This window comes from Lepidochelys olivacea (genome assembly GCF_965140295.1).
Source record: "Lepidochelys olivacea isolate rLepOli2 genome assembly, chromosome: 18".
In the NCBI taxonomy this organism is placed as follows: domain Eukaryota; kingdom Metazoa; phylum Chordata; order Testudines; family Cheloniidae; genus Lepidochelys; species Lepidochelys olivacea.
The window spans coordinates 10,280,449-10,307,144 of NC_140428.1; the positions used below are offsets into that span (position 1 = coordinate 10,280,449).

The following is a 26,696-nucleotide window of genomic DNA, read 5'->3' on the forward strand; positions in this document are numbered from 1 at the left end:
TTTTAAATGAAAGGTTAGATTGACATACTGTTTTATGACAACTTAATTATTCGTTTCTCTGGGACCATTACGTAAAGCATAGTTTGAAAAATCATGTTGATATGCTGTTTTAAAATTAAATATTTCTGGAGCAGCAAACTGAGAGAATCTGAAAGGGGAGTAGGAGAACCCATATTGGACAAAATGGCTTGTTTTTATTCAAAACTTGTTTCTTGCTTCTCCCCCCCATTTTCCCCCCTCCAGGTTTTTGATAACTATGCTGTAACAGTGATGATTGGTGGGGAGCCATATACCCTAGGATTGTTTGATACTGCAGGTGAGAATGTTAACTTTTCTGTATTTATACTAACTCGTAACATTTGGTACATTTTAGGTATTAGTTATGCACAATCAGTTCCTTGAAGAAAAAAACTATACTAGTATGCAACAGTCTATCTTGCCAGCCATCATGGCAGACTTATCAGTTAATAACAATTTTCCAATTTTTTAAAGGTGACTTGATAGGGGGGTGTGTGTGTATATGTGTGTGTATACACACACTTTTTTTTTAAATTGAGCTTTTTCCTTCTTTATCTTATGCAAACTAAAGAGCCTGATGGGCTTTTATACTCTCTCTTTCTGCCTTTTTTAAATCTTAAAACACCCCAGAGATGTCAATTCATTCTTCTCTGGTTTTTCTGGAGGATCTCTGGTGGGGCTTGCATAAACTAGGATAAATGGTGTATATTTAAAGTTTTTAATTTAATATATTTTTAAAGTCCTATCTACATTAGAGTTCTAAAATGTTCACTGTCACCTTTAAAAAACAAAACTCATCTTGGTCTAGGTAAACTCTGAGATGACTGGAAGATATTTGAACAAAAACCTTTATTAGACAGCTGGGAGTGTTGAATCTTGAACTGTAGGTTCTTTTCAAAATGCTAGCCATTGAAGTTAAATAAGAGTTGTTAAAAGTTCTTAAAAATCCTTACTAAAATTCCTTCCTATTTGTTGCATAACTTTCATTCTCAAGTCCATGTGGTACAGTAATTTTACTAATTTTTTCAGTAGCCTGTCTTCTGGCCTAGATAAAACCTGAATTTGTAAAGTCAAAAATTTGCTGCTGTTTAGGCATCAACCTGTCATGCTGGCTTTATCTGTCATGAAGCAAAATAGGCAGGATAACATGCCCAATGTTTGAATTATTATTCATTAAAGGTGACCTTCAAATAAATAAATTTGGATGTCGGTCAGTTTTGGCTGTTTTTTTGATGGAGGATAAAGGCTAGAAAGCTTTTATATTTTAAAATGTTTTGTTTTTTGTTTTAGCCTCAGTTTCTAGTGTAAAGTCTACACTGAAATGCTCTAGAGTGACTGGACAATCAGTGCTATTATATACAAGAGTGACTAAAAATTCCATCCCCTTCTTGTTCAACTTTCAAACTGTTTAAAACTTTTGTTAGCCCCTATTCCAATGCCTAAAGAATTCTTGATCTGGAAAAAGGGATCAACATTGAAGTGGCAAAATTTGCAGATGATACAAAATTACTCAAGATAAGTCCAAATCAGACAGTGAAGAGTTACAAAGTGATCTCACTAAACTGGGTGACTGGTTAACAAAATGGAAAGTGAAATACATGTGGAGGCCAAAAGTGTTAACTGGGTTCAAAAAAGAATAGGTCCATCAATGGCTATTAGCCAAGATGGTTAAGGATGCAAACCCATGCTCTGAGTGTCCCAAGCCTCTGATTGTCAGAAGCTGGGAGTGGACAGCAGGGGATGGATCACTCAATGGCCTGTTTTGTTCTGAAGCGCCTGGCATTGGACACTGTTGGAAGACAGGATACTGAGCTAGATGGGTCATTAGTCTGACCCAGTAGCGGCATTTTTATGTCACTATGAGGTGAATGAGTGTGAAGATACTTGATGCTATCCAAGACCGTGCTTGTCCCAAAGAGATTGCTCATTGTCTGTCTTTTAGATAGACTAAATAGGAACAAAACACTCAGAACCAGGGGAAAGCTGCCATGTAACAAAGCCAAACTGACTCTTTCCAGTTCTGTTCTTCGTGAACCTACAGTTTCAGCACAGTATGTAGTAGATTTGTTGATTGATCCTTAACTATGTAGCACAAACAGCATAGATGGGAGCAATGAGAAGTAGTTCCAAAAATACACAATGATTCAGATTCAAATAGTGGGGACATTAATGACCTTTTCAGTTAAGTTTCTGTATTACTAGAAACACTGAAAGGAAATGAGGACTTCTCTTATTTAGATCAGTTTATAGGAAAAGTTTGTTGATGCCATTAATGCTATAAATATTTTACAATTGTAGAGCAAGTCTTTGACTGCATGTTAATGAGAGAGACTGGAGCTGTTTACCAGCTCAACTCTAAGCTAGGTCAATTGTACAGAAAATAGTTAACATCAAACAGCAGTCATTATTTGTCCATGTTACAAAACCCAGTATAACTGATGTCCTTGTTAAATATCAGTAATTCAATATTGAATGGGCCTTGGAGACCACTTTTTTTTTTGCCACTAGAGGAAGTTCCGTGTTAGAACTGATTTGCTGAGGATGCATTCGTTGCTGCTTGTCTGTGCTGCAGCTATCTAGAGATAAACAGGTGACTTTGCTCTCTCAATCTGTGAATCCAGTACCTTTCCACACTTGACTGTTTCTTAAAATCCTTCTTTAAATCTGCACAACGCTTTCAAAAGACTAGCCTAGGAGCTTAAATTTGTAACTTTGCTAGACACTAAAAGTAATAATTTTAATAAAGACTCTGGATTTATGGTTTATTACAACAATCTGTAACCCATTAAACCTCTCTTTTTGTCCTATGACTAAAGGGGTGTTAACGGGCCACCTCACCTTAAATGTTTCCTTAGTTTAGCGTAGGTAGTCGCAAGGTTGAACAGATGGAATATATTCTATTTAGCTGTGATACTCTTAGCACCTTTCCCAGTCCTGAGGAAGAGCTCTCTGTAGCTTGGAAACCTGTCTCTCACCAACAGAAGTTGGTCCAATAAAAAAATCTTCTCTCACCCACCTTGTCTTTCTAAAAAGAAAAGGCAGAGATGTTGATCACTTAATCTTAAGTACCAAACTATTGAGTTAGGCAAAATCTAACTGTGCCCTGCAAAGAGGGAGGAACCATCTCATAGCCTTGAAGAAGTGAACCTTGTGGCATCCCTTTAGATCACATCATCATCCAGGCCCTTCTTGGGCCTTCTTAAGGCATTTAAGGTGGTGCTATCATATGATTTTGATCCTTCATAATCCTAACTACTCCCCTTTAAATCTGTAGTTTCTGTAACAACACTATTATCAAATAGTCTCCATCTCTGCTTCACTTTTATCTTTAATTGATAAGGCCTTTATTCTGTGATCTGCATCTGATATTAAAACATTTTCTCACCACTCTGACTTCATTTTTTGTATCATTTCTGTAACTTCATTTTTTGCTTAGGCTTTTTACATGGGAACAATGTGCGTTAGTGGCACAAGACTTTTTAATGAACGAAGATGACTCCCAGCATAGCATGCTGTTATCAAATTTAAGCAACTTTGTATGTGGACTCTGCTGTAGCTAGAATTTGCAGAACTGTACAACCAAGAGTAAAGAATTCTAGAGTTTGAAATACTTATGATTTGAAACTTAGTTATATATGGGGATTCTCTGATTCTTTTTTGTAAATGTTGTGCTTGCATCACTCCAAGGGCATAGTTAAGGTAGTTTTGATGGGGTATTTCCTTTTGAGTGTGGTGGTGATGTGCTGTGTTGAACTGGATGTGAAGACCATGCTTTCTATAAATTGTTGATTTTGCTTGCCTTGTAACATATTTGACATAACTAGATTTCTGCCCCATTATGAGGGAGTGGCCAGTGGTATTCTCTTATGGTTAAGGTTAAGCAAAATGTCTTTTTATTGGAATACAAATTGGATATGCAACTCTTCACCAATACATCCTATAAACATTTGTAATTTGACTAAAAGAATCCTTCTCTAGGAGAGACTTCTGAAGGCTCCCCTTTTAATGCTGCTGTTTTTCTTTTTTTCTAGGACAGGAAGATTATGACAGATTGCGACCCCTCAGCTATCCACAGACAGATGTGTTTCTGGTTTGTTTTTCAGTGGTCTCTCCTTCTTCATTTGAAAATGTGAAAGAAAAGGTTTGTCATATCTTTCTACCCAAAACTGGAGCTGTAGCAATGCTTTAGGCAGTGTCATTTGAAATTGCCTCAGGAACTTGAATAGTAACAATACGTTCTTTGTCCCCTTTAGTGGGTACCTGAAATTACTCACCATTGTCCAAAAACCCCTTTCCTGCTTGTTGGGACCCAAATTGATCTCAGAGATGACCCCTCAACAATTGAGAAACTTGCTAAGAACAAGCAGAAGCCCATAACTCCAGAGACTGCTGAAAAACTGGCCCGGGACCTGAAGGCTGTCAAATATGTGGAGTGTTCTGCACTTACACAGGTGAGAATCGTCCACTAAACATCTCTCACAGTTGTGTTCACTACTCATTTTTTCCCCTCCTTCACAGCTGTGGAGTACAGCTAAATAGGGCATGTTAAAAGGTGAGAGTGCTCTTTCTGCTGATATGGATGCAAAATGGCTGAGCAGAAAGGAAGTTTCTGAGGAATGAGGGATTAGAAGTGACACAAAGAAAATCCTAGCATGGAGAGTAAGCAGTCCAACTAGAGGGAGATGGAGATTTTGTGGTTAGAAGAGGGATCTCATGCCGGGGTTTGTTCTGTGTTGGAGGAACTGCAGTGTAGTGTTAATTATTTAAAGAGCACATTTAAATAGGAAGCTGTGATCTGGATTGTTTGTGGGTTAGGACACAAGATTAAGTTTATCACTGGGGAAAGCAGAGACTTTTTGCCAAGGTCAGTTTTCTTCCCTTTAAAGAAGGTTAAATTAACACACGCCCCCGCCCCCCCCGCTGCGGCTCTCCCTCCCCCTCCCCACCACGCTAATAACCTTATAGCAGTCTTGAAAGTCTTTCCCTTCCTGTGCAGCCTATGGTGAGCTGTTTGCCTGCCTCCCACCAGAAGTCTAATGTGTCACCAACTAACAATGAAATGGCAACTCTAAGACATTACCCCCATCCACAGAAATGGAGATAAACAGTGGCAGCAGTTTTTTTATTTAAAAAAAAAAACAAAAAAACTCTAAAGCCAGTGGTGATTTAAGGCCAATGAAATTGGAAATCCTGTGGAGGTCCTAGAGAGTAGGTCAGCTTCTTTAATTACATAGACCCTAGTAATTTAAAATCTTGGCACGCTTGCTCTTAATCACATAATTATGTTAAAATATTACTAATCTGACTTGAATCCACAGAAAGCTGAAAATTGAGTTGGCGTCTTATGTCCCTGCCTTACATGCGTGGGGAAAGATATGAGATACAAAATGTCATGCTTTTCTCCGTTCCATGTATTGTCTTGGCCCAGTATCTGGAGTATGAAGCCTTACCTCAGTTTCCTGTATTCTGTGAATCTTGCCTTAACCCCAAATTTGTTGTTCACAGATTTCAAGGCCAGAAGAGAACAATTATGATCATCTGATCTGACCTCCTGTATAATGCAAGTCATAAACACCCCCAAAATAATTCCTAGAGCAGATCTTTGAGGAAAACAACCAACCTTTATTTAAAAATTCAGTGATGGAGAATCCACCTTGACCATCTGTAAATTGTTCCAATGTTTTTAATTACCCCCATTGGAAAAAATTATGCTGTAATTGTCTAGCTTCAACTTCCAGCCTTTGGATCATGTTATACCTTTTTCTGCTAGATTGAAGAGCCCATTATTAAACATTTGTTCCCTGTTTAGGTGCTTACAGACTGTAAGCAAGGCACCCCTTAACCTTCTCTTTGTTTAAGCTAAGTAGATAGACTCGGAGCTCAGTCACTGTCAGGTATGTTTTCTAATCCTTTAATCATTTTCGTGGCACTTGTCTGAACTCTCTCCAATTTATCAACATCCTCATTGAATTGTAGGTACCAAAACTGGGCACTGTATTCCAGCAGTGGCTTCTCCAGTGTCAAATACAGAGGTAAAATAATCTCTGTGCTCCTCCTCAAGATTCCCCTTTTATGCATCCCAGGGTCACTTTGGCTCTTGGCCACAGTGTCACATTGGCAGTTCCATGTTCAGCTGATCATTCACCACACACCCCCAGAGTCACTGTTTCCCAAAAAGATTTAAATCAAGGTTTTCTGCTTGCTGATTTTTAAATTGATTTAAATCTGTGATTTAAATCATTCCACCCTGTTTACAACTGTATGCATGCTGCTAACCAGGTTCTGGTGCATTCTTGCTGAACAGTGTGTCCAGGGATTATTTTCTTACCCATGGCAGTGAAATTAGAGGCAACTGCCCCAGTAATCCATGGCATGGACTTCAATTCTTTTACTTACCTTTTGCACGCTTTGAGAAAATGCAAGATAAGATCATTGTTTTAAATTACATGCAGCACTGACAGTTGGATAAGAACTCATTCAGTATCAGAAATTCAACATCCATCAGTTGTTACTTCCAGATATTGAAATAGAAACTACATGCTCAAAATTTTGCAGGAGGAGAAATTTCCGTATTTCCTGGGGCTCTGTTTCTTGCTTTCCATATATTCTAGAAATGGTAGTTCAATTTGTAAGAAACTCTCACGTTTTGTCTCAGACCATCTGGAAGCTTTTTTCCTCAGGGGCTCCATCCTCTTCCAAAATTCTACTAATGCACATCTTGATGATGTCTGAAGATGAAAGCAAGCAGGTCTTTACTTAGGAGTCCCAAATGCATGCACATTGGATCCATTGGTAATTTTACTGCTATCCAATATGAGGTTTAAAATTCGTGACCAGTATAAAGCAGTGTTGGCTAATGAATAAAACACTGGCCTGGAAGAGCTGAGTTCTGTTCCTGGCTCTGTTAGTGGCCTGCTGGGTGATGGTGGGCAAGTCATTTTTTCCCCCATCATTAAAATAAGGATAATGTGATTGACCTCTTGTAAAGATCCATGGATGAGAAGTGCTATATAAGAGCGAGATGGTGGTATTGTGTTGACATTCCCATCAATGGGTAAAGATGCCTTTCATGCCTCACCTCTTGTGTCCATAGATTGCTGCTGTTCTACTGTCTACTCCTTTAATATTAAATAGAGTAGTTACTGGTTTTTCCCAGGGCTTTGGGAAAAGGGGATGGATAAATAGCTCTTAAATGTAACTAATCCCTTGAGTACTAATACCTTGTTCACCAAAATTACTGTTGGTGGTTAGCTGGAGTAAACAAACTGTTTACTTGTGGTCTTTTGTATGACCCAAATATACTTTTGTTGTGCATCTCTAAACTTGCCCAGTAATTCTTAATGGAAAAAATTGTAGGTCCACCAATTTTTTCTTCTCTTCTCTATCTTTTTAATTCCCTGTTCTTTTTAATTTGCTCAGCCCCATCTCTTCCCTATTCTTTTTAATTTGCTACTGTATCTTTATTTTTTTGTTCTATTTTTTTCTTTAACTAAATCAGCCCCAGCCACTGAACAAAAATTTACATACCCGGAAGCCTACAGAGGGAAGCTAAAGTTCCTAGTTAGCTTCCACCTGCTGATCTATTGTATGTGAGCTAAATGTAAAAGGAACCTGACTTTCCCTGGGTAGGATTAGTCTTTCCTTCCTTCTAAGGAAACTCATCAAATCTAGCATCAGGGAAATGGACTAGAATTGTATAGTCCTTGTTGGTTTCCCTTTTCAATGGATTCTATATGTAAAGTGCTTCTCCACTGCTGGCAGTGTCATGGCTAGTGACAGACAGCTGATTGGGAAACCTGGTGGAGTTGCTTCCATGTGGCAGACAGAGACAATGCTTGATGGATGGGATTTAGTCTTTTGAGGGGAAAAATAAATTTCAAGCTCCAGTGTTTCCATCAAAGTAATAGTGAATCATAGGCAGATAAGTTCTGGGACTTTGATGTGAAGATAAATGTGCACCTATCTGGTACACACCTTGTGTTGGCTGGATGAGTCTGTTGTACAGCACTGGAGATTCAGTGACAGTTTCACATAGGAGGCCCAGGGTTAATTTATGGGTGTCTCTCCTGATTTGAGAGGAAGGGTAATCTTGTGGTTAAGACTGTTCCTAGCTCTGCTAATAGACTTCCTTTGGTAAATCAGCAGCTCAATCCATCTGTAAAAAGTGTGTAATACTTCCCTACGTCATAAGAGGGTTGTGAGCTGCTTGGATACTAGTTACATGTTGCTGAAAAAACCTATCATTTTTTCTTTAAAATGTGCCTTAAAAAGTAGGTGTTCGTGACTATGAAGAGGCTACTTAACCTGCTTTTGGTCTGTTGTCTCCTCAGTATATCACTTTTACAGCCTAATCTTTAAATTGTTCTAGATTCATTGAGCACTGAAAGGCTCTATTTACCCTAGACCATGGAGAGGTTTGAAAAGTTTTTTTTTGTTTTTGTTTTTTTAAACTGGTTGTCTTCCTCTTTCCCTGCTAAGTCCGACTTCAGCATTCAGCATGTTAACTGACCATTCTGACACATCCATATTCAGTCTCAGTCATGTTTTGAAGAAGGATTTCAAGCAAGGCTCTTAATGGACTACCTTTTTTCTCCATGTCAAAGACCCCCTTGATTTGAAATCTGTTTTCAAAGTAGTTGCGTATCTGCCCTGGTGACGTTAGTCACTTTCCTTTTAATTTTTTTTCTCTCTCCTCTGGTTGGTGCTTTTGAAAGATCCACAGAAACAAAAGGAGAAACTCGTCCTTTCTATAAGAAATGAAAACGATTTTACACAAAATTTGACACATGTATGAAGCATAGAGGAGAAACACTCTTTTTTTCCAGTTATCTTTCAGTTGTAACAATCTTAGGTGTTACCTGTAACAATAATAGGCTTAAACATTTTCAGCTAGAGGTGATTTTTTCCCCCAAAAGGCGACTGTCTTCTTTAATGGATTCTAAGGTCTTTCTCTGCTAAATTGAAGAGCCCATTATTACATATTTGTTCCTCAGGTAGGTACTTACAGACAATCAAGTCACCCTTAACCTTCTCTTTGTTAAGCTAACTAGATTGACCTCCTTGAGTCTATCATAGTAAAGCATATTTTCTAACCCTTTATTCATTTTTGTGACTCTTCTCTGCACCTTCTTTATCAACATCTTTCTTGGACTGTGGGCACCAGAACTGGACAAAATATTCTACCAGTAGTCGCACCATTGCCAAATAAAATAAAACAGATAAAGTAACCTCTCTACTCCTACTCAAGATACCCCTGTTCATGCATCCCAGGGTTGTATTAGCTCTCTTGGACACAGTCACACTGGGAGCTCATGGTGGATAATCAGCCCAACAAGACCCCCACATTTTTTTCAGAGTCACTGCTGCTCAAGATAGTCTTCTGTCCTGTGAGTATGGCCTATAGTCTTTGTTTCTAGATTGGGGCGGGCAAACTTTTTGGCCTCAGGGCCACATCGGGTTTCCAAAATTGTATGGAGGGCTGGTTAGGGGAGGCTGTGTCTCCCCAAACAGCCAGGTGTGGCCCTGCCCCCGCCTCCTATCAAACCCGCCCTCACCCCCTGATGGCTCCCCTGGGACTCCTGCCCCATCCAACCCCCCTGTTCCCTGCCCTCTGACTGCCCCAACCCCCTGACCACCTCCCCCAACTCCCCTGCCCCTCTATCCAACCCCCTCTGCCCCCTTACCGCGCTGCCTGGAGCACCGGTGACTGGCGGCACTGCGGCCGCGCTGCCCAGAGCACCGGGTCAGGCAGAGGCTCTACGACTGCACTGCCTGGCTGCCCAGAGCGTTGTGCCTGTGGCGTGGTGCTCTGAGGCTGTGGGGGAGGGGGAACAGCAGGGGAGAGGCCGGGGACTAGCCTCCCAGGCCAGGAGCTCAGGGGCCTAGCAGGAGGGTCCCATGGGCCGGATGTGGCCCGTAGTTTGCCCACCTCTGTTCTAGATGCATACACTTGTAATTTGCTTGTGCCCATTTTATGAAGTGATCCATATCACTCTGAGTCAGTGACCAGTCCTCTTCGTTATTTACTGCTTCACCAGTTTGTGTCCTCTGCAAGCTCTAAAGCACAACTAGATATATTCCCATATACACACATCTAAAAACCTACACTAAAGCTTTTCCTAAAACCCAGTATTCAAAGCTGAGTGCTTTTCCCAGTCAAATCAGTGGGGGAGAAATGCTTTTCAGCTTGGGTGACTGAACTTCCTCCCTGTGCACAGATGGTAGTCTCTGAGGAATGAGTTTTACCTTTTTGTTTTCCTTTGTTTCTTACCCTGTAAACCTCTTTCTCTGAATTTCTGCAGGTCACACTCATGACAGTAAAGTTAACAAGTCCAGTTAGTATAAACTGAGCAAGGTTTCTCTTCTGGTGCCCACGTGTAACTTCTTAGAATTGTATGGCAGTGAGAATATATTGTAGAATTCTTGTTTCTGTAGAGCTAATGAGCGGTTCTCAAACGGTGGTTCAGTACCCCATTTTAATGGGGCCAGCATTAGATTTGCTGGGGCCCAGGGCTGAAGCCCAAGGAGGCCCCCTCCTCCCAGGGTGGTGGGGCTCTCCCCTTGCCCCTCCCTCCCCATGGTCATGTAGTAATTCATTGTCAGAAGGGGGTCGCGGTGTAATGAAGTTTGAGAACTGCTGAGCTCAAATGCATGCTTTGTGCTCATGTGTAACCCTTGCAGACTTCTTTAAAGCTTTTGACTGCTTGCTTGATGTTGGATTCCATAGTGTCAAAGAAGCATTCCAATTCTAACGTCATTTTTCTGTCTCCCTGTAATTTGAGTGGTTATAATACTTGCTTTAGTAACAACATAGTTGACTAACTGGAATATACCATTTTTATAGTTGGCTGTCTAAATGTCAAAATAATAGCACTGATAAGGCATTGCCTTATGTTAAATGACTGAGCCCTTACATTGGAAGAGTGGTTTACCAGGCACAAGTCCTGCTTCCATCCCAGCATGAACATGCCCAGCAGTCTGTGTTGGAACTCTTCAGTTATTCAGGGGCTGAATTCACATAGCAATCCAGTAATTTCAAGGTACCACTTAAAACTAACTGCTTCTGCAGTAAGTGGGGAAATCAGCACAAGTTTGAAACTCCACATACCTAAAATGCTAACGTACCTAATATGGATAGGAAAGATATGTACCTGACCTTCCATCACAGCCACATGGGACAAGCTACTTTTGTTTGTATGTAAAACTCATTGGGAATGTTCAGTCTAATAGTTCAGATAGGTGGCAGCAATGATTCTGTTAAGTCTTTGAAACCTGTTAAGACACCAGTATTCTCACTAACCTCTGGTATGTTTGTCCTTTTGTCCTTATGGGTGTACGTGTTTCATCCAATTGTTGGCTTTCTGTACACTTCTGTCTTGATTGATCTCCTGATCATCTAAATGGTGAATTATTTTCTCCAGGATCTACTTTGTTACAACAAAGTAAATCTGCTTGCTGCTTCTGTGAATTCAGCCCAACTTATCCTGAATGCTCTTTATCTGCTTGTTTTTCTCTAATCCTCTAACCTGGCTGCTGTTTTTTTCTCCTCCCCTCTGTCTTGTAGAGAGGTCTGAAGAATGTGTTTGATGAGGCTATCCTAGCTGCCCTCGAGCCTCCGGAAACTCAGCCCAAAAGGAAGTGCTGTATATTCTAAACTGTTTTCTCCTTCCCCTCTTGCTGCTGCTTCTTCTGTCCCACTACTGTAGAAACTTGATTAAAAATGAATAAAACCATCCTGACTGAAAGCTTCCGTGTCTCTGCTTAACATCTTAGAGCAACCTCTGTATTAGCTTTTGGACTGAAAACAACATATACAGTTCCTTAGTAAAACATTTGTGACTGTGGAACATGAACTGGACTCCTTTAACTCTTTGCTGCGTGGGTTGCCAGATGTTGATAACTTTACAATTTAGGTTACTGGGGAAAAGGCCTGGGTGTGTCATTTAAAAACTGAACAAAAAAAAAAAACCCTCATCAAGAAGGAATAAAGACATGTTTAATCTTCCTGAGCTCCAACTGGAAAAAAATGCATACTTCATTTTCTACCTGAGTCTATTGTTAACTGTATTTGCATGATAAACATACATGAAAGTGACCTGCAAGTAATGGTGTAATGTGAAGGGTTTTCTGGTTCTCCTTTGTGCAGTGAGACTTTCTGTTGCTATTGCTTTGGCTGTCTGTGCTGTAGTGGAGTATTTGTCAGTCCTCGGGGGAAGGAAATATCAATGTATCTGCTACTGCTTTACAAAGATGTTAAATTCTTGCTTTCACTAACACCAGTAGTCCTCTTCATTTTAATAATTGATTCTTAAAGCTTGTTAATGTAACATGTAAAGTTTGCCTTTTAATTTCATGCTTCTGATTTTTGTCTTAAGGGGAAAAACTTCAATTGTAGTTACCTTAAATTTTGGAATTAAAAATTGCAGTTTGTATAAATGACTGATGAAGCTTTTTTTCTGTTTGCATTCACTGGCTTCAATTTAACATTTATACAATGTTATAGTACCCATTTTGTAATTCTCTCATTTGAATTCTGTTATGGATACCATGCACAGCTTCTGAAATCTACCTGGCTGCTGCTAAACATTTGGTGTGGGGAACAGAAGCTTGATTAAAATATACCAGACTGCAATCCATCTTTGCATGCTTGCCTCCTGTATAACACAGGTGTCACTGCAACGTGTTCTGGAATCATTACTATTCTGTGTTCCAGATCCAGCTGTTTCATCTGAATGCAGTACTTTCTGCTTTGTCATTAGTGTGAAATTTGTTACCAGCAAACTAATCGTAAAACCCCCATTGATTGAGGCAATTACATCTGTATTTGTTTTGCTTCTTATGAAATACACTGGTCTGCAGAAAATGGTTTCAAATGACTGCTGTACTATTCTGAATATCAAATACTCTTCTAAAGAACTCAGTACAGCAACACAATTTGGACAAAGCCAAGTTAAGCAAAATGACTTTCTGGAAATTGTAGATCTCAATATTTTATTCACCATTATTGGGGTTTAATTCTGCCTTGGTTTTATTTTTGTTTTTTTATAACAACCCAGAAAATGAGACCGCCCCTTTCTCTCTTTGCCCCTTTTCAGAAAGGCCTAAAGAATGTATTTGACGAGGCGATATTGGCTGCCCTGGAGCCTCCGGAGCCGAAGAAGAGTCGCAGGTGTGTGCTGCTATGAGCGTCCCTCCACAGCCCCTCTGCAAAGCTGATGTTTGATGTCATACTAAAAGCAATGTTTAAATCAAACTAAAGATACAAATTTTAAAATTTGTTTTTGCAATAATGACAAATGCCCTGCACTCCCACACTCTCCCTGTGTGAGTTGAGAATGTTAGTGTTCATTCCCAGTGCCCTTCCCAATTCAGTTAAAGACTAGTTAATTTTGAGTAATTATGTATCAGAAAATACTGATCATTACTAGTTTTTTATTTTGTTTACTGTTTCTAATTTTTGTTTAAAATCCAGGCATGCTTGTGTTGACTTTCTCTGTAACAGACTAATTCTAGGCTGTGTTACTGAAATCTTGTCCCAAGCTGGCAAGACTCTGATTCGTTGACCTTCTGGGGCTATATTCTGTAATCAGCAGGCAGCCTGGGTATGAGCATGTTTCTGACTCAGTTTTGAGGACTGAAATTAAGATGTCCCAAGCTGGTGCTCCTTCTCTAAAAGTTGCCTTGTTACCTCTCCTTGTCACTTTCCTCTGAGCAGGTCAGAAATTCCTACCCTGTCCTTTTAAGTTATAAAACCTTTGAAATGGGAGGTGAATTGTTCCTTTCTCTGTGGATGCACCATCAACTTGTATTTAAGAAAATTAGTTTATTGGTGGTGGAGGTGAGGAATGGGTCATTTTTCCCCTCAAACTTGACATTACAGGCTTTCATCAAATGTGAAGAAATAATGGCACCTTTTTAAGCACACCCAACTTATAGTTGGTTTTTAACAAGAAAAAAACAAACCCAGAAAACCACATACTTCTCTCAATCACTGAATTGCTTGGTACGGGCAGGCTTACAAATTGCCAGTATGGTGTTGCTAGGACGCTTCGAAAGAGCCTGGGATGTATTAAGGTGAGTTGGGGAAGTGGTGCTAGTGGGTGCATATCCTACAGAACAGTTCAGCCTCCTTTTAGGAGGGGTGGAAAAATAGACCTGCTTCAGTAGGAAAGAACTGCAGGGGAGGGTTGTCTAGTGTTTGGTGTGGCACCATAGGGACCAGTTAAGGGAATCCCCTTTATCTGCATTGTGCATGTAAGTAACCCTAAAGCCTGTAAGATGGGTTCCAGTCTAATAAGGATCATGTATGAGATCTTTAGACTCCAGTGTTAATAGGGATTTTACCAAAACTATATTTTGGCTTGCAGATTCAAATTTTTTTAATACATGGGGAATCCTATGTCTTCCCAAATTCCTAATTCTTGTAGACTCATTAATGTTGAACCAATGCTTTTTCATGTCTAAGTTCTTTGTATATGCATTCTTTTCAGATGTATTAAACATGAAATATCTTCACAAGCCCGCCTAAGGGTAATTTTTCCCCCAGACTCTCATTATGGTTCTTTAAGGACTTGCAAACACAGCCAACTTTTCCCCTTTGAGCCCTGCTCTCCAGTTGTGAGTAGCTTTCATTCCATTCTTTACACCTAGTTCCAAATATTTATCCCTTCCCATTGCTCTCCTCCCCCATTAATGGTCTCATTTCTGTCAAGCTTGCTGTAATGCTCACAAAGTAATCCTTCCACATCAGAAAATTACTGCTGTAGCATCAGGGTCTGTAAAGAGATGTATACTGTTCGCTTACAACTTAGGGCTGTTGAGATTTTACCATTTAATATTTCACGTGTTCCAAAATCTTTCATAAATGAAAAGATGACATCTTCAGATTACTTTTTCTGGAGTGAGATGCAATGCTATTACTGAAACTCCATGTTGCTTTCTGCTTGTGCATAGATCTCAGGAAACCAAATATTATGATGTTCCCCACTCCAAACATACGTTTTGGTTTTGTTAGCAATTTGTGGAGATCACTGAAGTCTTGCAGTGTGGAAGCATTATTTTGTATTAATGATTAAAACACTTTCCAAAGAGCTTTGTCGAAGATTACTTTTGTTTTAAGAAGTTGAATAGAATTGTACAACAACCTAAGTAGTCAAACTTAAAACCCGTGTGGCTTCCAACTTTTGAGCTTTGCTGTCGGTGTTTCCACTCAGCACTGTTTTTGCAGAGTTCAACTTCTGATTGCGTAGGAAGGCTGTACTTCAAGGTGAGTTTGTCAGTGCTGTTGAAATACTGGCCTTGACATCCTATAAAGGTTAGGGTCTGCAGGCTTCTGACTCTGCTTATGGCAGAGACAGAGACTGGTATTTCCCATGCTGTTCCTCAGACTCCAGAGCTGACCATGCTCCTGCAGAACATGCCAGTTTCATTGTTGGATTTAGATCACAAAGCTTGCTTAGGTAAAAGGCAGGCAGTAAAGCAGCAGTACCCAAACTTTTCCTGTCGTGCTCCCCTTCCCCACTTGAATTCTGTCTGCACAGCCAAAGCTTCCTCATCAAGGAGCCTGGGCCGAAGGCAGAGCTGGGGACGGGGAAGGAGCTGGGGCTAGAGGTGGAGCTGGGCTGGGGGCAGAGTGCAGCTCTGGCTGGGCTCGGGACAGGGCTGGGTGGCACTTCCTCCCTGCCCTGTGAGTGATGGCTTGTGCCACGCCGCATGCTTACTGACTGTTCCTCCGCACCCCCCTAGGGAGTGCACCTCGCAGTGTGGGGACCACTGTACTAAAGTGAGTTACTGAAACAGCCCGAAATGGGGGAGACACATCAATTTCCATTGTTCTTCCTGAAGTAGCTGTTTTACTCTATAAAGCTGTTGCTCTGGCTCATAAGCATCTCATTTTTCACCTGTGTACATCCTCATGGAGGAGCTGTGTATGCAGCTAGTTGGCTGGTTGGTCTCATTCAAGACCAGTAATGTCTCATGTACCATCTCCCTCTCAAAAAGGGATATGCCAGTCTTCTACCTAACCCCAGCAACTTAGCTAGGAAGAAGGCCTGCAGTTCAGACTTGGCTGAGTGCCTAACTTCTCTCTGGAAGAGAATGCTGATGGTATTTGATTCATGGAGAAACTTTTTTGGGTTTTCAAGGGACTGTCTTGACTTAGTTCCTGGGTAGGATGAATTATCTAAATTGCAAAACTAGCTTACAAACCTTGTGCAGAGGGCCTCTGCTAGAGGAAGGGGAAAAAAAGGTTTTCCTTAAATGTAATCAGTTTTCTCTTTTGGAACCCATCTGTCCTAAAAATCTACAAGGCTACCCCCAGCAGCTGGCACCAACACCCAAAAAGTCTTTATACAAGTTGAATGTAGTGTAGTAATCTGTGGACTCTATTTGTCAGGCTCAAAGTGGTAGTAGGGGAGCTTAATAGAAGCATGTTTACTACATCATTTTGCTTCCTTTGCTTAGACTTTAAATAGGAGAACAAATGGCTAGATCCCCCAACCCCTCCCTCTTTTGACAACAAGTATCCTCCTATATGAGGAGTTTGTCATTGGGTAAAGTGGCGGGAGAGTAATTTTGTGGGAGCATTTTATTAAAACACTACCAGCACTCTGTTGTTCAAGACAGTAGTCTGTAGTAATGTATCTCAGTGGCCTTGAATTTGCCTGCTGGTGTCCTGGTCACAGATTGTACCTGTGTCTGACTTCAGGCCACAGCATTCCACAGTTGAGAACCTGTGACTTTATGCTGATTCTCCTATTATCTGTCCATTCAGAAAAGAGAATGTACTCAGAGGTTGGAAAGTATGCTCACAAGAGGTGGATTAGAGCATCCCCAAGAACTTTAGTCTGCTTAACAAACATAGTTAAGAGCAGAGTCCTGGTTTCATATAAAGTAGTTGTCTGTTTCAAAGAGGCTACATGGATAAGGTAATTTACTCTAATTTAGTAAAAAGAAAAGGAGTACTTGTGGCACCTTACAGACTAACCAATTTATTTGAGCATAAGCTTTCGTGAGCTACAGCTCACTTCATCGGAAGTGAGCTGTAGCTCACGAAAGCTTAGCTCAAATAAATTGGTTAGTCTGTAAGGTGCCACAAGTACTCCTTTTCTTTTTGGGAATACAGACTAACACGGCTGTTACTCTGAAACCTCTAATATAGTAGTAATATCAGATGGCTAGGGGCTGGAGCTGAGGTGTGGAAAGAAATTCTATTCCCTGCCACACTTCCAGTGTTTCTTAGCAGAAAGATCTTGCCAGTGAACAGATTATATTTCAACACTATAATAAGAGACAAGGTAGGTGAGGTAACATTCTTTTATTGGACCAACTTTAGTTACTAGAAAATCTGATTTCCTTCCCCAGACCTGAAGCGGGCTCTATGTAGCTCAAAAACTTGTACCTTCTACTACCAGAAGCTGTTCCAATTAATACTGCTCCCTCACCTATCTTGTCTTTCTCATGTTCTGGGACTAGCATGGCTATACCAATGCTGCAGATGCTATACTATAGCTTTTAATCATTACTCTAGTGCTGTGAACAGTTCCCACTTCTCAAAAGTATTTTTTCTGTCTAGGTTAACTCTAAAAATCTGGTGCCAATACTAGTTCAGCTTTCCCCACTGTAGCAATATCAGATGCTCAAATGTAGATGGGCCACCGATCGTTTTTATCCATGTCAACTAGACCTGCTCTGAGCAAGGTTACATCACAGTGCGAGCCTACGTTAGCCAGGTAGCCTGTCTGCATTTCCCCTTAGTGCTAATATCAGCAGAGCTGAACTGCGTTGAGAAATGGTGGAAAAATTTTGGAAACTTCTGTGGGTGGAAAGGATCTCTAGCAGGCAATTTGGTGGTTGCAAAGGAAAACCTTTAACTTAAGTATTAGGACTAGAAGCAGAATTTTTGGTTTAATGAAAGCTCCGATTCTGCAAAAATTGATATGGCACCAGAGAAGTATCATGCTGCACATCCCTCAGCATGGTGTTCCAAAGTAGTGGGAGTTGTAATCTTTTGAAGAGGAGGCCAAGCAACAGAAAAGTGCTTGATGGGCCATGTATCTTCTAGCTAGTAAAACCAAGCCACTTAGGGAAGAAATTGCCTAGCAGGTTTACTTGTACTAACTCCATCCTTGTGGTAGAATAGCACCTGTATCCAAAGCTTTTTATTCTGAAAATGGGGTATCTTTACCTGGTTAGAGTGGTCCTACTGAGCAATAGGCCAACCTTTTTTTGGTTGCAGGTACCCGGAGCAATGCTCATATGATCTTCCTGCTGTTGATTTCTCTCGTAGGCTTATTATTTATAGAGATTTTTCCCTACAGCTTTAGAAGGCAGTGTCCCAACTAACTCTGGGTCTGGAACACAATTGCAGTTAAAGGGGAGAAAGGCTTTTAGCAGCTGGGCTGTGGAGTTACTCTCTAAACCTAAGTTACTTCTGATCCTTGCTTAGTTGCAGGGAGTTGGCTCCAAATTCACTGTACCTTCCAGCTTTGTGTCTTGGTCATTTTTTGCAAAGATGTGTAGTGGTAAGAGTGACGATGGAACAGGGCCCTGTGTATATGCAGCGGTGGGCTAGAGCAGGGCTTGTAAGACAATTTCGGCATAATAGTATGGCACACTTGAGTGCTTTCTGAATTTGTTGTGAATTTACTCCAGGTGGCTCTCTCTAGCTATCTCCAGGCTCAGTTACTGCTTCTGTTAAGGAATTAAGTCCTAAGCATTGGAAAAAGCTCCATTTTGTACAAAAGGCAGCAGCCTCTTGGCAACTCAAGATTTGTTGCGAAACACGTCAAACTGATGCTTTGCAGGGTTTCCCTGCTGAGTAGAGTCCAGACCACTATCTGCCCTGATCATCGAAGTCTTCAGTGCAGTTGGCCCTAGCACCCTGATGGCTGTATTCCACCGTAACTATGAAACCTCTGACCAGTGCAGAGGAGGCTTATGAGTGCTGGAGCTAGAACTAGACTGTAACCCGGACCGAGACTCTCTCTCTGCAAGAGAGACCACAGGCCTCACCCTACTCAGAACTCAGCTCTTCCACTTAATACTCCCATTATCTTTTTCTCAAAAAAAAAAAAAAAAAAAAAAAAAAAAGGGGGGGGGGGGGGAGGGCAGGAAACTACTTGAGTTATTTCTCCTACAGCCTGAAAATAATAAGGGGAGTGATGCACTTCCTGTTTTTTAAATACATGAGGAGCTCACAGGTATTATGGTGATTAGGAGAATAGATCTATCAAGGTAGGTGTTGCACCAGTCATTGTCACTGTTCCTTGCTATATCCCCCAGCATATCCAGTAGTGGAATCCAACTAAAGCAAGTTGGCAGTTTTACCTGTCTCAGCAGCAACATCTCCAATGATGGATCTCTTGACAAAGAGATCACAAAAAGAATACAGAAAGCTTCTCAGTCATTAGGAAAGCTACGTAGCAAAGTCCTGAAATCCCACAACATAACCCTCTCAACAAAAACAAATCTTTATGATGCTTTTATGTTCATATCTCTCTTCTATGGCTGTGCGACCTGGACACCATACAAATAGCATATCAAACAGCTAGAGGCCTTTCATAACTGCACTCTGCACACCATTATGGGGATCCGCTGGCAAGACCAAAATTACCAACCTGGAGGTTCTCCACCAGTCAAATGCCAGAAGCATTGAGACCATGCTGATAAAAACCCAAGTACGCTGGGTTGAACATCGACTCCCCAGAAAAATTTTCTATGGAGAATTGACACAAGGACATCGGAATCAAGGCTGCCCCAGAAAACACTACAGGGACAACACCAAGAACAGCACACACTTTGGTGCAATAAAACTGGATGATCTTGAGAAGGCTGGGTTAAATAGATCAGCCTGGCAACACACAGCACTCAGAGCTTTCCAAGCCTTCGAAGAGGACAGAAATAATCGATTGTTAGCTGCAAGGGAAAGCATCATACTACGACTATAGCTATCAAGACTCTCACCAATGACTTTGTCTGCCCGATCTGCTCACGAGTATGCACATCACGCTGTGGACTTCAGATTCACTCCAGAATCCGCAAAAAGAGAGAGCATGAAAATGTCATTGTTGAACTGATGAACTACACATCATAATCAGGTAGGTACAGTTGTAGACTCACTTGTGGTGTTTCTAACCTTTTTAAAGCGAATATGGGAAACTGCAGTCCAAACTTCAAGTGTAGCTTGTCTCATTAGGAGAGATGACCTTGGAGAGCAAAAAAGAAAGAACTGCCATGGAAGTTGCTTCTTTCCCATAATATTTATGCTAACATGGCAAGTGAAGGCCAGAGAAGGCCACTACATTAGGCAGGAGCCCCGAGTTGATCACTGGCGCTTTGTGGCAATACACTCTGTGAATCTCTTGATGTACTACATGTGCTGTTTGTTTGCTACTTTTTTACTTTTGGATGTTAAAACAAACAACTGTTGAAAATAACTGGTTCCCTTATACCAGTGCAGTTCACCCTTTCCAGCACAAGAGCCAAACATACGATGGAAAAGTTTCAAGGGGCCAGAGCATCCTGGGGCAGGTTCTCAGTCTAGTTCTGCTCACTCAGTGCAAGGGAAGCAGAAATCACTTGGCAGTTCCCTATTGGGGATTCCCTAGTACGTTCACAGCTGATCCAATTAGCCCATCTGCTTCTCTTTCTTCAGCTCCTGCTTCAGGGGGCATTGGAGATGGTGGCGTATGATCCCTATAAGCTGCTCGAGCCTGTGCTGGGGCAGAGAATTAGGGGCTATTGCTGTGGTTCCTCAGTAATGTCCCTGTGGCTGCTCGACTTCAGGTGCACATGCACTCTAAATGCCTTTTGATTAGTGGTTTTCGTTAGCAGTGCTGTTTTGCCCGTGCATGCACCCTACTCACACTTGTACACAGCACCAAGGCTATAGAGGGCTGCGCAGGCAAACCAGTGTCCATTCCTTCTCAACCACCTTGGCCTAAGACAGAACTGTAACATGTCCGCTACCAGCATGCCTCTTATTAGAATAATTTCCTTTTTATCTTAGTAGTAGTTTAGTTTTTAGTTTTGTTTTAGAGGATTGCCTCTTTCTTTTCCTCTCTTCTCCCATCCTGGAGAGTTGTCTCCTTGGGAGGATATGCCCAGCTCCCTGGGCTTCAAACATTGCCTCACTTGCCTTACTCACACATCTCACAAATCTATGGCTAGGAAGAACCAAGAGATCAAACTGAGGCATCTGATGGTGGAGTGCTCTCTTTGCCCTATTGCAGAGCAAGGTCAGGATTCCCCTCTACATCGGTCTCTGGGCAGATCTAGCGCCCCTTTGACCTCAGCTCATCACTCCCCCAAGAAGGGGAAGGTCTCAGAGACCTCTAATGGCCTCAGGAAAAGGGTCTCTGACTCACTGTAAGGAGTCTGCTCCAAAGAGGCCTTGTCTTCTACTAAGTCAGCGGTCTTGGAATAATTGACTTCTAGATCCAGTGCTGCGGACGCTGCAAGTTCCTCCATTGCGGTTAGGGCTAGAAAACCAAGAAGGTTAAAAAGTAAACACTGCTCCAAGCGAGCCTTGGTACCAACCAGGCACAACAAGAATGACTAGGAGAGAAACACATCCAGACAAGATGCATCTTTTATCAGGTTTCAGAGTAGCAGCCGTGTTAGTCTGTATTCGCAAAAAGAAAAGGAGTACTTGTGGCACCTTAGAGACTAACCAATTTATTTGAGCATAAGCTTTCGTGAGCTACAGCTCACTTCATCGGATGCATACTGTGGAAAGTGTACAAGATCTTTTTATATACACACAAAGCATGAAAAAATACCTCCTCCCACCCCACTCTTCTGCTGGTAATAGCTTATCTAAAGTGATCACTCTCCTTACAATGTGTATGATGATCAAGTTGGGCTAACTTGGGTAATAAGCTATTACCTCCTCCCACCCCACTCTCCTGCTGGTAATAGCTTATTACCCAAGTTAGCCCAACTTGATCATCATACACATTGTAAGGAGAGTGATCACTTTAGATAAGCTATTACCAGCAGAAGAGTGGGGTGGGAGGAGGTATTTTTTCATGCTTTGTGTGTATATAAAAAGATCTTGTACACTTTCCACAGTATGCATCCGATGAAGTGAGCTGTAGCTCACGAAAGCTCAAATAAATAAATTGGTTAGTCTCTAAGGTGCCACAAGTACTCCTCATCTTTTATCATTATCTCCGTTGGGCCTACCGGTGCCATAATAATCTAAACATCTTACTCCAGCACCTTCATCAGAGCATTCTGAATCCTCAGTATGGTCAGCTTCCTGAGACAATTGCATCAGTGCTGACACCCCATTCACTACTGCAGGGATTTTGATTCATTAAGGACCTAGCCATAGCAGAGGAACTGCAGTCTCATGGGCACCAAGGTTTCCACAGTACCAAGACTAGTTCAGTTGCTGGACTCCCATTTACCACTGACACTCAATTTGCCACCATTTTCAGTTGGGACTCCTCCATTGCTCTGAGGAAGAGGAGAATGAAGGAGACTTTCACTCAGTCCATTCAGCCTTGTCAATCTTAGTATAGAGTTTCCCCCACCTACTCATATAGGAACACTTTCTGTGTGGACCATGGAGACAGGGAAGAGTCCAGAGCAAGTCATCAGAACCCTGGGTGCCACCATTGCTTTTCTATGGACCCCTGCAGTGGCCATACTGGGACCACTGGACTGCTTACCATCAACAGTTTTCTCGGGCTCCAAACCCAGCCCACCGGGATGAGACTCAATCTCTGCTACCTCAGACCATTCCCATGCAGGGGGAGACATTTTGAGAAACAGGTTAGGGCAGATGAGGAGACTATCTACTGCTATCTCATCACCTGATGAAGCAGTGATGCCCCCTCTACCATCTATGGCTGATGACTTTAAGCAATTCTAAGACCTCATCAAGCACTTGGCAGACTCTCTTCAGATACCGCTTAAGGAGTCGTAAAATAAGTTATTGGATATTCTCCAATCAGTTACATCTAGAGTTACGCTTCTGATTAACAAAGTGATCTTGGATCCTGACTGGATTGTTTGACAGACCCCAGCACCAACACCACCAACTTGCAAGAGGTCTGATAAGCTATACTACGTTTCCACCAGGGACTCTGAATTCCCATCCCTCTCCTAATTCCCTGCTGGTGGAGGTTAGTAAATGAATGGAGGAAGCAGCATCATGCCAAGGTAACCCCATATGACAAGGACCAGAAGAGTCTCGATCATTTTGGACAGAAGTCCTATTCATCGGCAACCCTACAATTTTGGATCACTAATTACCAGGTGCTTATGTCCAAATACAAATAAATGCACTGAACTTTGCATAGTTGATATAATTATCATGTTCCTCTGGAACAAGGAGAGCTCCAAGCTTTCGTTGTGGAAGGACCGTTACTAGTCCTCCAATCCCTGCAAGTGTCCCTAGACCCTGCAGATGCTGCGGCCTGTTCAGTCTCTGGGGCACCAGTCATAGCTTCAGCAGCCCAGCTTCCCACGGGGGGTCCGGAGTATGGTGGAGGACCTTCAATTCAACGGGCTCGAGTTATTTGTAGAGAACATGGATGAGTCCCTTCATACTCTACAAGACTTGAGCCACGCTGCAGTCACTATCAGTCTATACCCCTGCGAGCAAGAGGAGGTTTAGTAGATTGCACATTGCTCAAAGATCCCACCCAATAAATTTCTCTGGGTTCCAGATGCTAGCTGAGCCCCCTAGAAAAAAGAACAGCTTTCATAGGAAGAGAACCACAAAATCGTCTGGTTCAAGCACTCAGTTGGCTTTGTCTTCAAAGCATCAGTTTTGATGGACTGGTCTAGGGTTTGAAGCCGCTCCACTCTTTAACTTGCCAGCTCCAACAGTTTGCCCACCCTCCCCCATTTGGAAGCCATTGTTCCCATTTCTGCTGTGCATGGGAGCATATCACCACAGACATGGGTTTTGGAGATTTTCATTGGGCTATGCCATCCACTTTACACGCGCACACACCCTTTCCAGTCCCTCTTCAGGGACCCCTCTCTCGAGCTCCTACTAAGACAGGAGATAATCTCCCTTCTTTGATTAGGAACGATAGTCTCTCAGCTCTACACGGGGTGGGGGTTTCTGCTTGATAATACTTTGTACCGAAAAAAACCTAAACCCAGAGTGTAGAGACCATTTTAGATACAACACACTTTTTATATAAAAAAGTCAAGTCCCAAAAATTTGGATAGTGACTCTTGGCAGCTATAATTCCTTCATTGAACCCAGGGGATTGGTTTTCAGCTCTCTAGCTCTAAGATGCATATTTCCATATCACCATACACCCAGCCCTCAGAAGGAACTTGCACTTTCTGATAGGCTGGGATCACTACCAGTATTGTATACTTCCTTGTGGTTTTTCTTCAGCCCCAAGAATGTTCTCAAAAGTTCTAGGAGTAGTGGCTGCTTATCTTTGTCAAGAGGCTCTTATGGTATTCCCATACCTTGATAAGTGGCTGTTCGAAGGTCTGTCTTACAGGGAGGTACTGGTGACCAACCAGAGGGCACTAGCGCTGTTTCTGCAGTTCGGCCTCCAGACTGATGTAGACAAATCTGAATTGAACCCTGTGCAGAAAATACATTTCCGAGGGTTGTTTTTGGATTTGCTGATTGCCAGGGCCTATCTTCCCACGGACAGATTCGTAACCTTATCAAACTTCATCGAGACTGTTGAAGTGAACCCTTAAACCTCTGAGAGGCTCTGGCATATCCTAGGTCACATGGCAGCTTGTACTTTCATCACAGATCATGCAAGATTACGTCTTCTCTGCCTTCATGGGTGGCTCAGGCCAGTCCTCATCAAACAGACACTGCCTGGACAATCAAGTTTTTTCTGTTCCACACCAGGGGAAACAGTCCCCAGACTGATGGAAATACCACCACAGTGTCAGGGATGGCGGCATTCTTCGGCTAATGCGGATTGTGTTCATACGGTCCGGGGCAGATAGTCACCTCAGAATGAAGGACCTGTATTACGCGTTTTCTCCAAAACCTCTAATTCTAAAAGTGACTGACAGGATCAGGTAGGACAAGGACATCCAGATAGTCCCCATGTAGACTAGACAAGCATAGAATCCTTATCTCTTTTTTGACTGTCTCTTCATCCCGCGATCAATATTCTATACTTGTCATCTCTCTCAAGGTGTCAACAGAGTGCTTCACCCCAACATAAGGATTTTCCACCTCGATAGTTCTCTTCCTCTATGTTGGATTACCAGCTGCAATTAAAGAAAGCAGGCTTATCAATTAGCTTGATTTAAGGTTCACCTGGCTGCAGTATCAGCATCCATTCTCCAGTGGAGGGGTTCTCAGTTTTCTCTCACCCTACAAATACAATGTTTGTTAAATTTACTTCCCTCAAGTAAAAGAGCTTTCATAGGGCCTCCTTTTGAACCTGTTGTAACCTGCTCTTTATTAAACCTGTTCATGAACACTGCCTTTTTAGTAGCCATTACATCAGCTCAAAGATGTGGGAAAATGGGGCTTTGATGGTGGATCCTTTCTTTACTGGTGGGTTGTTTTTTTTTTTCCGGGGATCAAGTTTCCCTACAACCACATTCCAAATTCCTTCCTGAGGTATTGTCTGAGTTTCACTTGTACCAGACCATACTTAACATTTTCCCCCCGCAACTCCCAACCACATAATTTAGGTCAGGAATCTTTCTTCCATACAGTAGATGTCAGAAGAGCTTTGACTTTCTATCTCAGTAGGACCAACCCATTCTGGAAGTCTGGACTATTTATCTCCATTGTGGATGGGATGTATTATCACTTGCTATAAGATTGACAATATTCAATCTCCTGCTAGGGTTCTGGCCCACTCTCTATTAGATCACAGTTTACATCTATGCCTTTTGTAAGGATGTTCCAGTACCTGAAATCTGAAGGGTCTTCTCCCATTGAGGCTTTTTTCCCCCATGCCTCTAGATCTGACGCGGCAGTGGGAAGTGCAGTTCTGTAGGCTGTACTAGACTGTTGTGACACTCCCTCCTGGGGATACTGTACAGTAGTAACGGTAGAGAAGGAACTGAAGGTGGTTTGCCTGTGCAACCTTGGTGCGGGGCAAAAGGGTGTGTAGGGTGCATGCACGGGCTGAATGGACACTGCTAAAAAAATTGCCCAGCAAGGGCACATGCACACTTGAAGTGGAGCACCCCTGGGGACACACCTCTTGAATTCCAGTTACTGCACAGGGTGAGTAACCTTTCCTCCTTAGCTCTTCTCCCACCCCCACCCCCCTTACCCTAGGTGGCTGGGGAGAAGGGGGCCATCCTGTGTTAAGGGGTTTCCTAGATTTAGATGGAGACCATTGAGCTCTGATTCTTCTCTCTTGGGCTCCTGAGGGAGGCTGAGGGAGCTGGGATTGTTTAGCCTGCAGAAGAGAAGAATGAGGGGGGATTTGATAGCTGCTTTCAACTACCTGAAAGGGGGTTCCAAAGAGGATGGCTCTAGACTGTTCTCAACGGTAGCAGATGACAGAACGAGGAGTAATGGTCTCAAGTTGCAGTGGGGGAGGTTTAGATTGGATATTAGGAAAAACTTTTTCACTAAGAGGGTGGTGAAACACTGGAATGCGTTACCTAGGGAGGTGGTAGAATCTCCTTCCTTAGAGGTTTTTAAGGTCAGGCTTGACAAAGCCCTGGCTGGGATGATTTAACTGGGAATTGGTCCTGCTTTG

At 42.1% G+C, this 26,696-nt stretch overlaps 1 protein-coding gene across 4 annotated transcripts in view; it reads left to right on the forward strand.

The window, feature by feature from the left end:
• Positions 1 to 15,107, forward strand: part of CDC42 (cell division cycle 42) — a 50,552-nt gene extending 35,445 nt beyond the window's left edge. For 3 of the 4 annotated variants that reach the window (XM_084651526.1, XM_084651527.1, XM_084651528.1), the window contains exons 3-6: positions 244 to 316; positions 4,050 to 4,159; positions 4,272 to 4,469; positions 13,113 to 15,107. In XM_084651526.1, the coding sequence (XP_084507652.1) occupies positions 244 to 316; positions 4,050 to 4,159; positions 4,272 to 4,469; positions 13,113 to 13,202 (471 nt within the window). In that variant the 3' untranslated portion in view covers positions 13,203 to 15,107. Of the gene's footprint in view, positions 1 to 243; positions 317 to 4,049; positions 4,160 to 4,271; positions 4,470 to 11,581; positions 11,988 to 13,112 lie in introns of those variants that run through there. The other variant, XM_084651529.1, reaches the window with a different exon arrangement.
• The last annotated feature ends 11,589 nt before the right edge of the window (positions 15,108 to 26,696 follow it).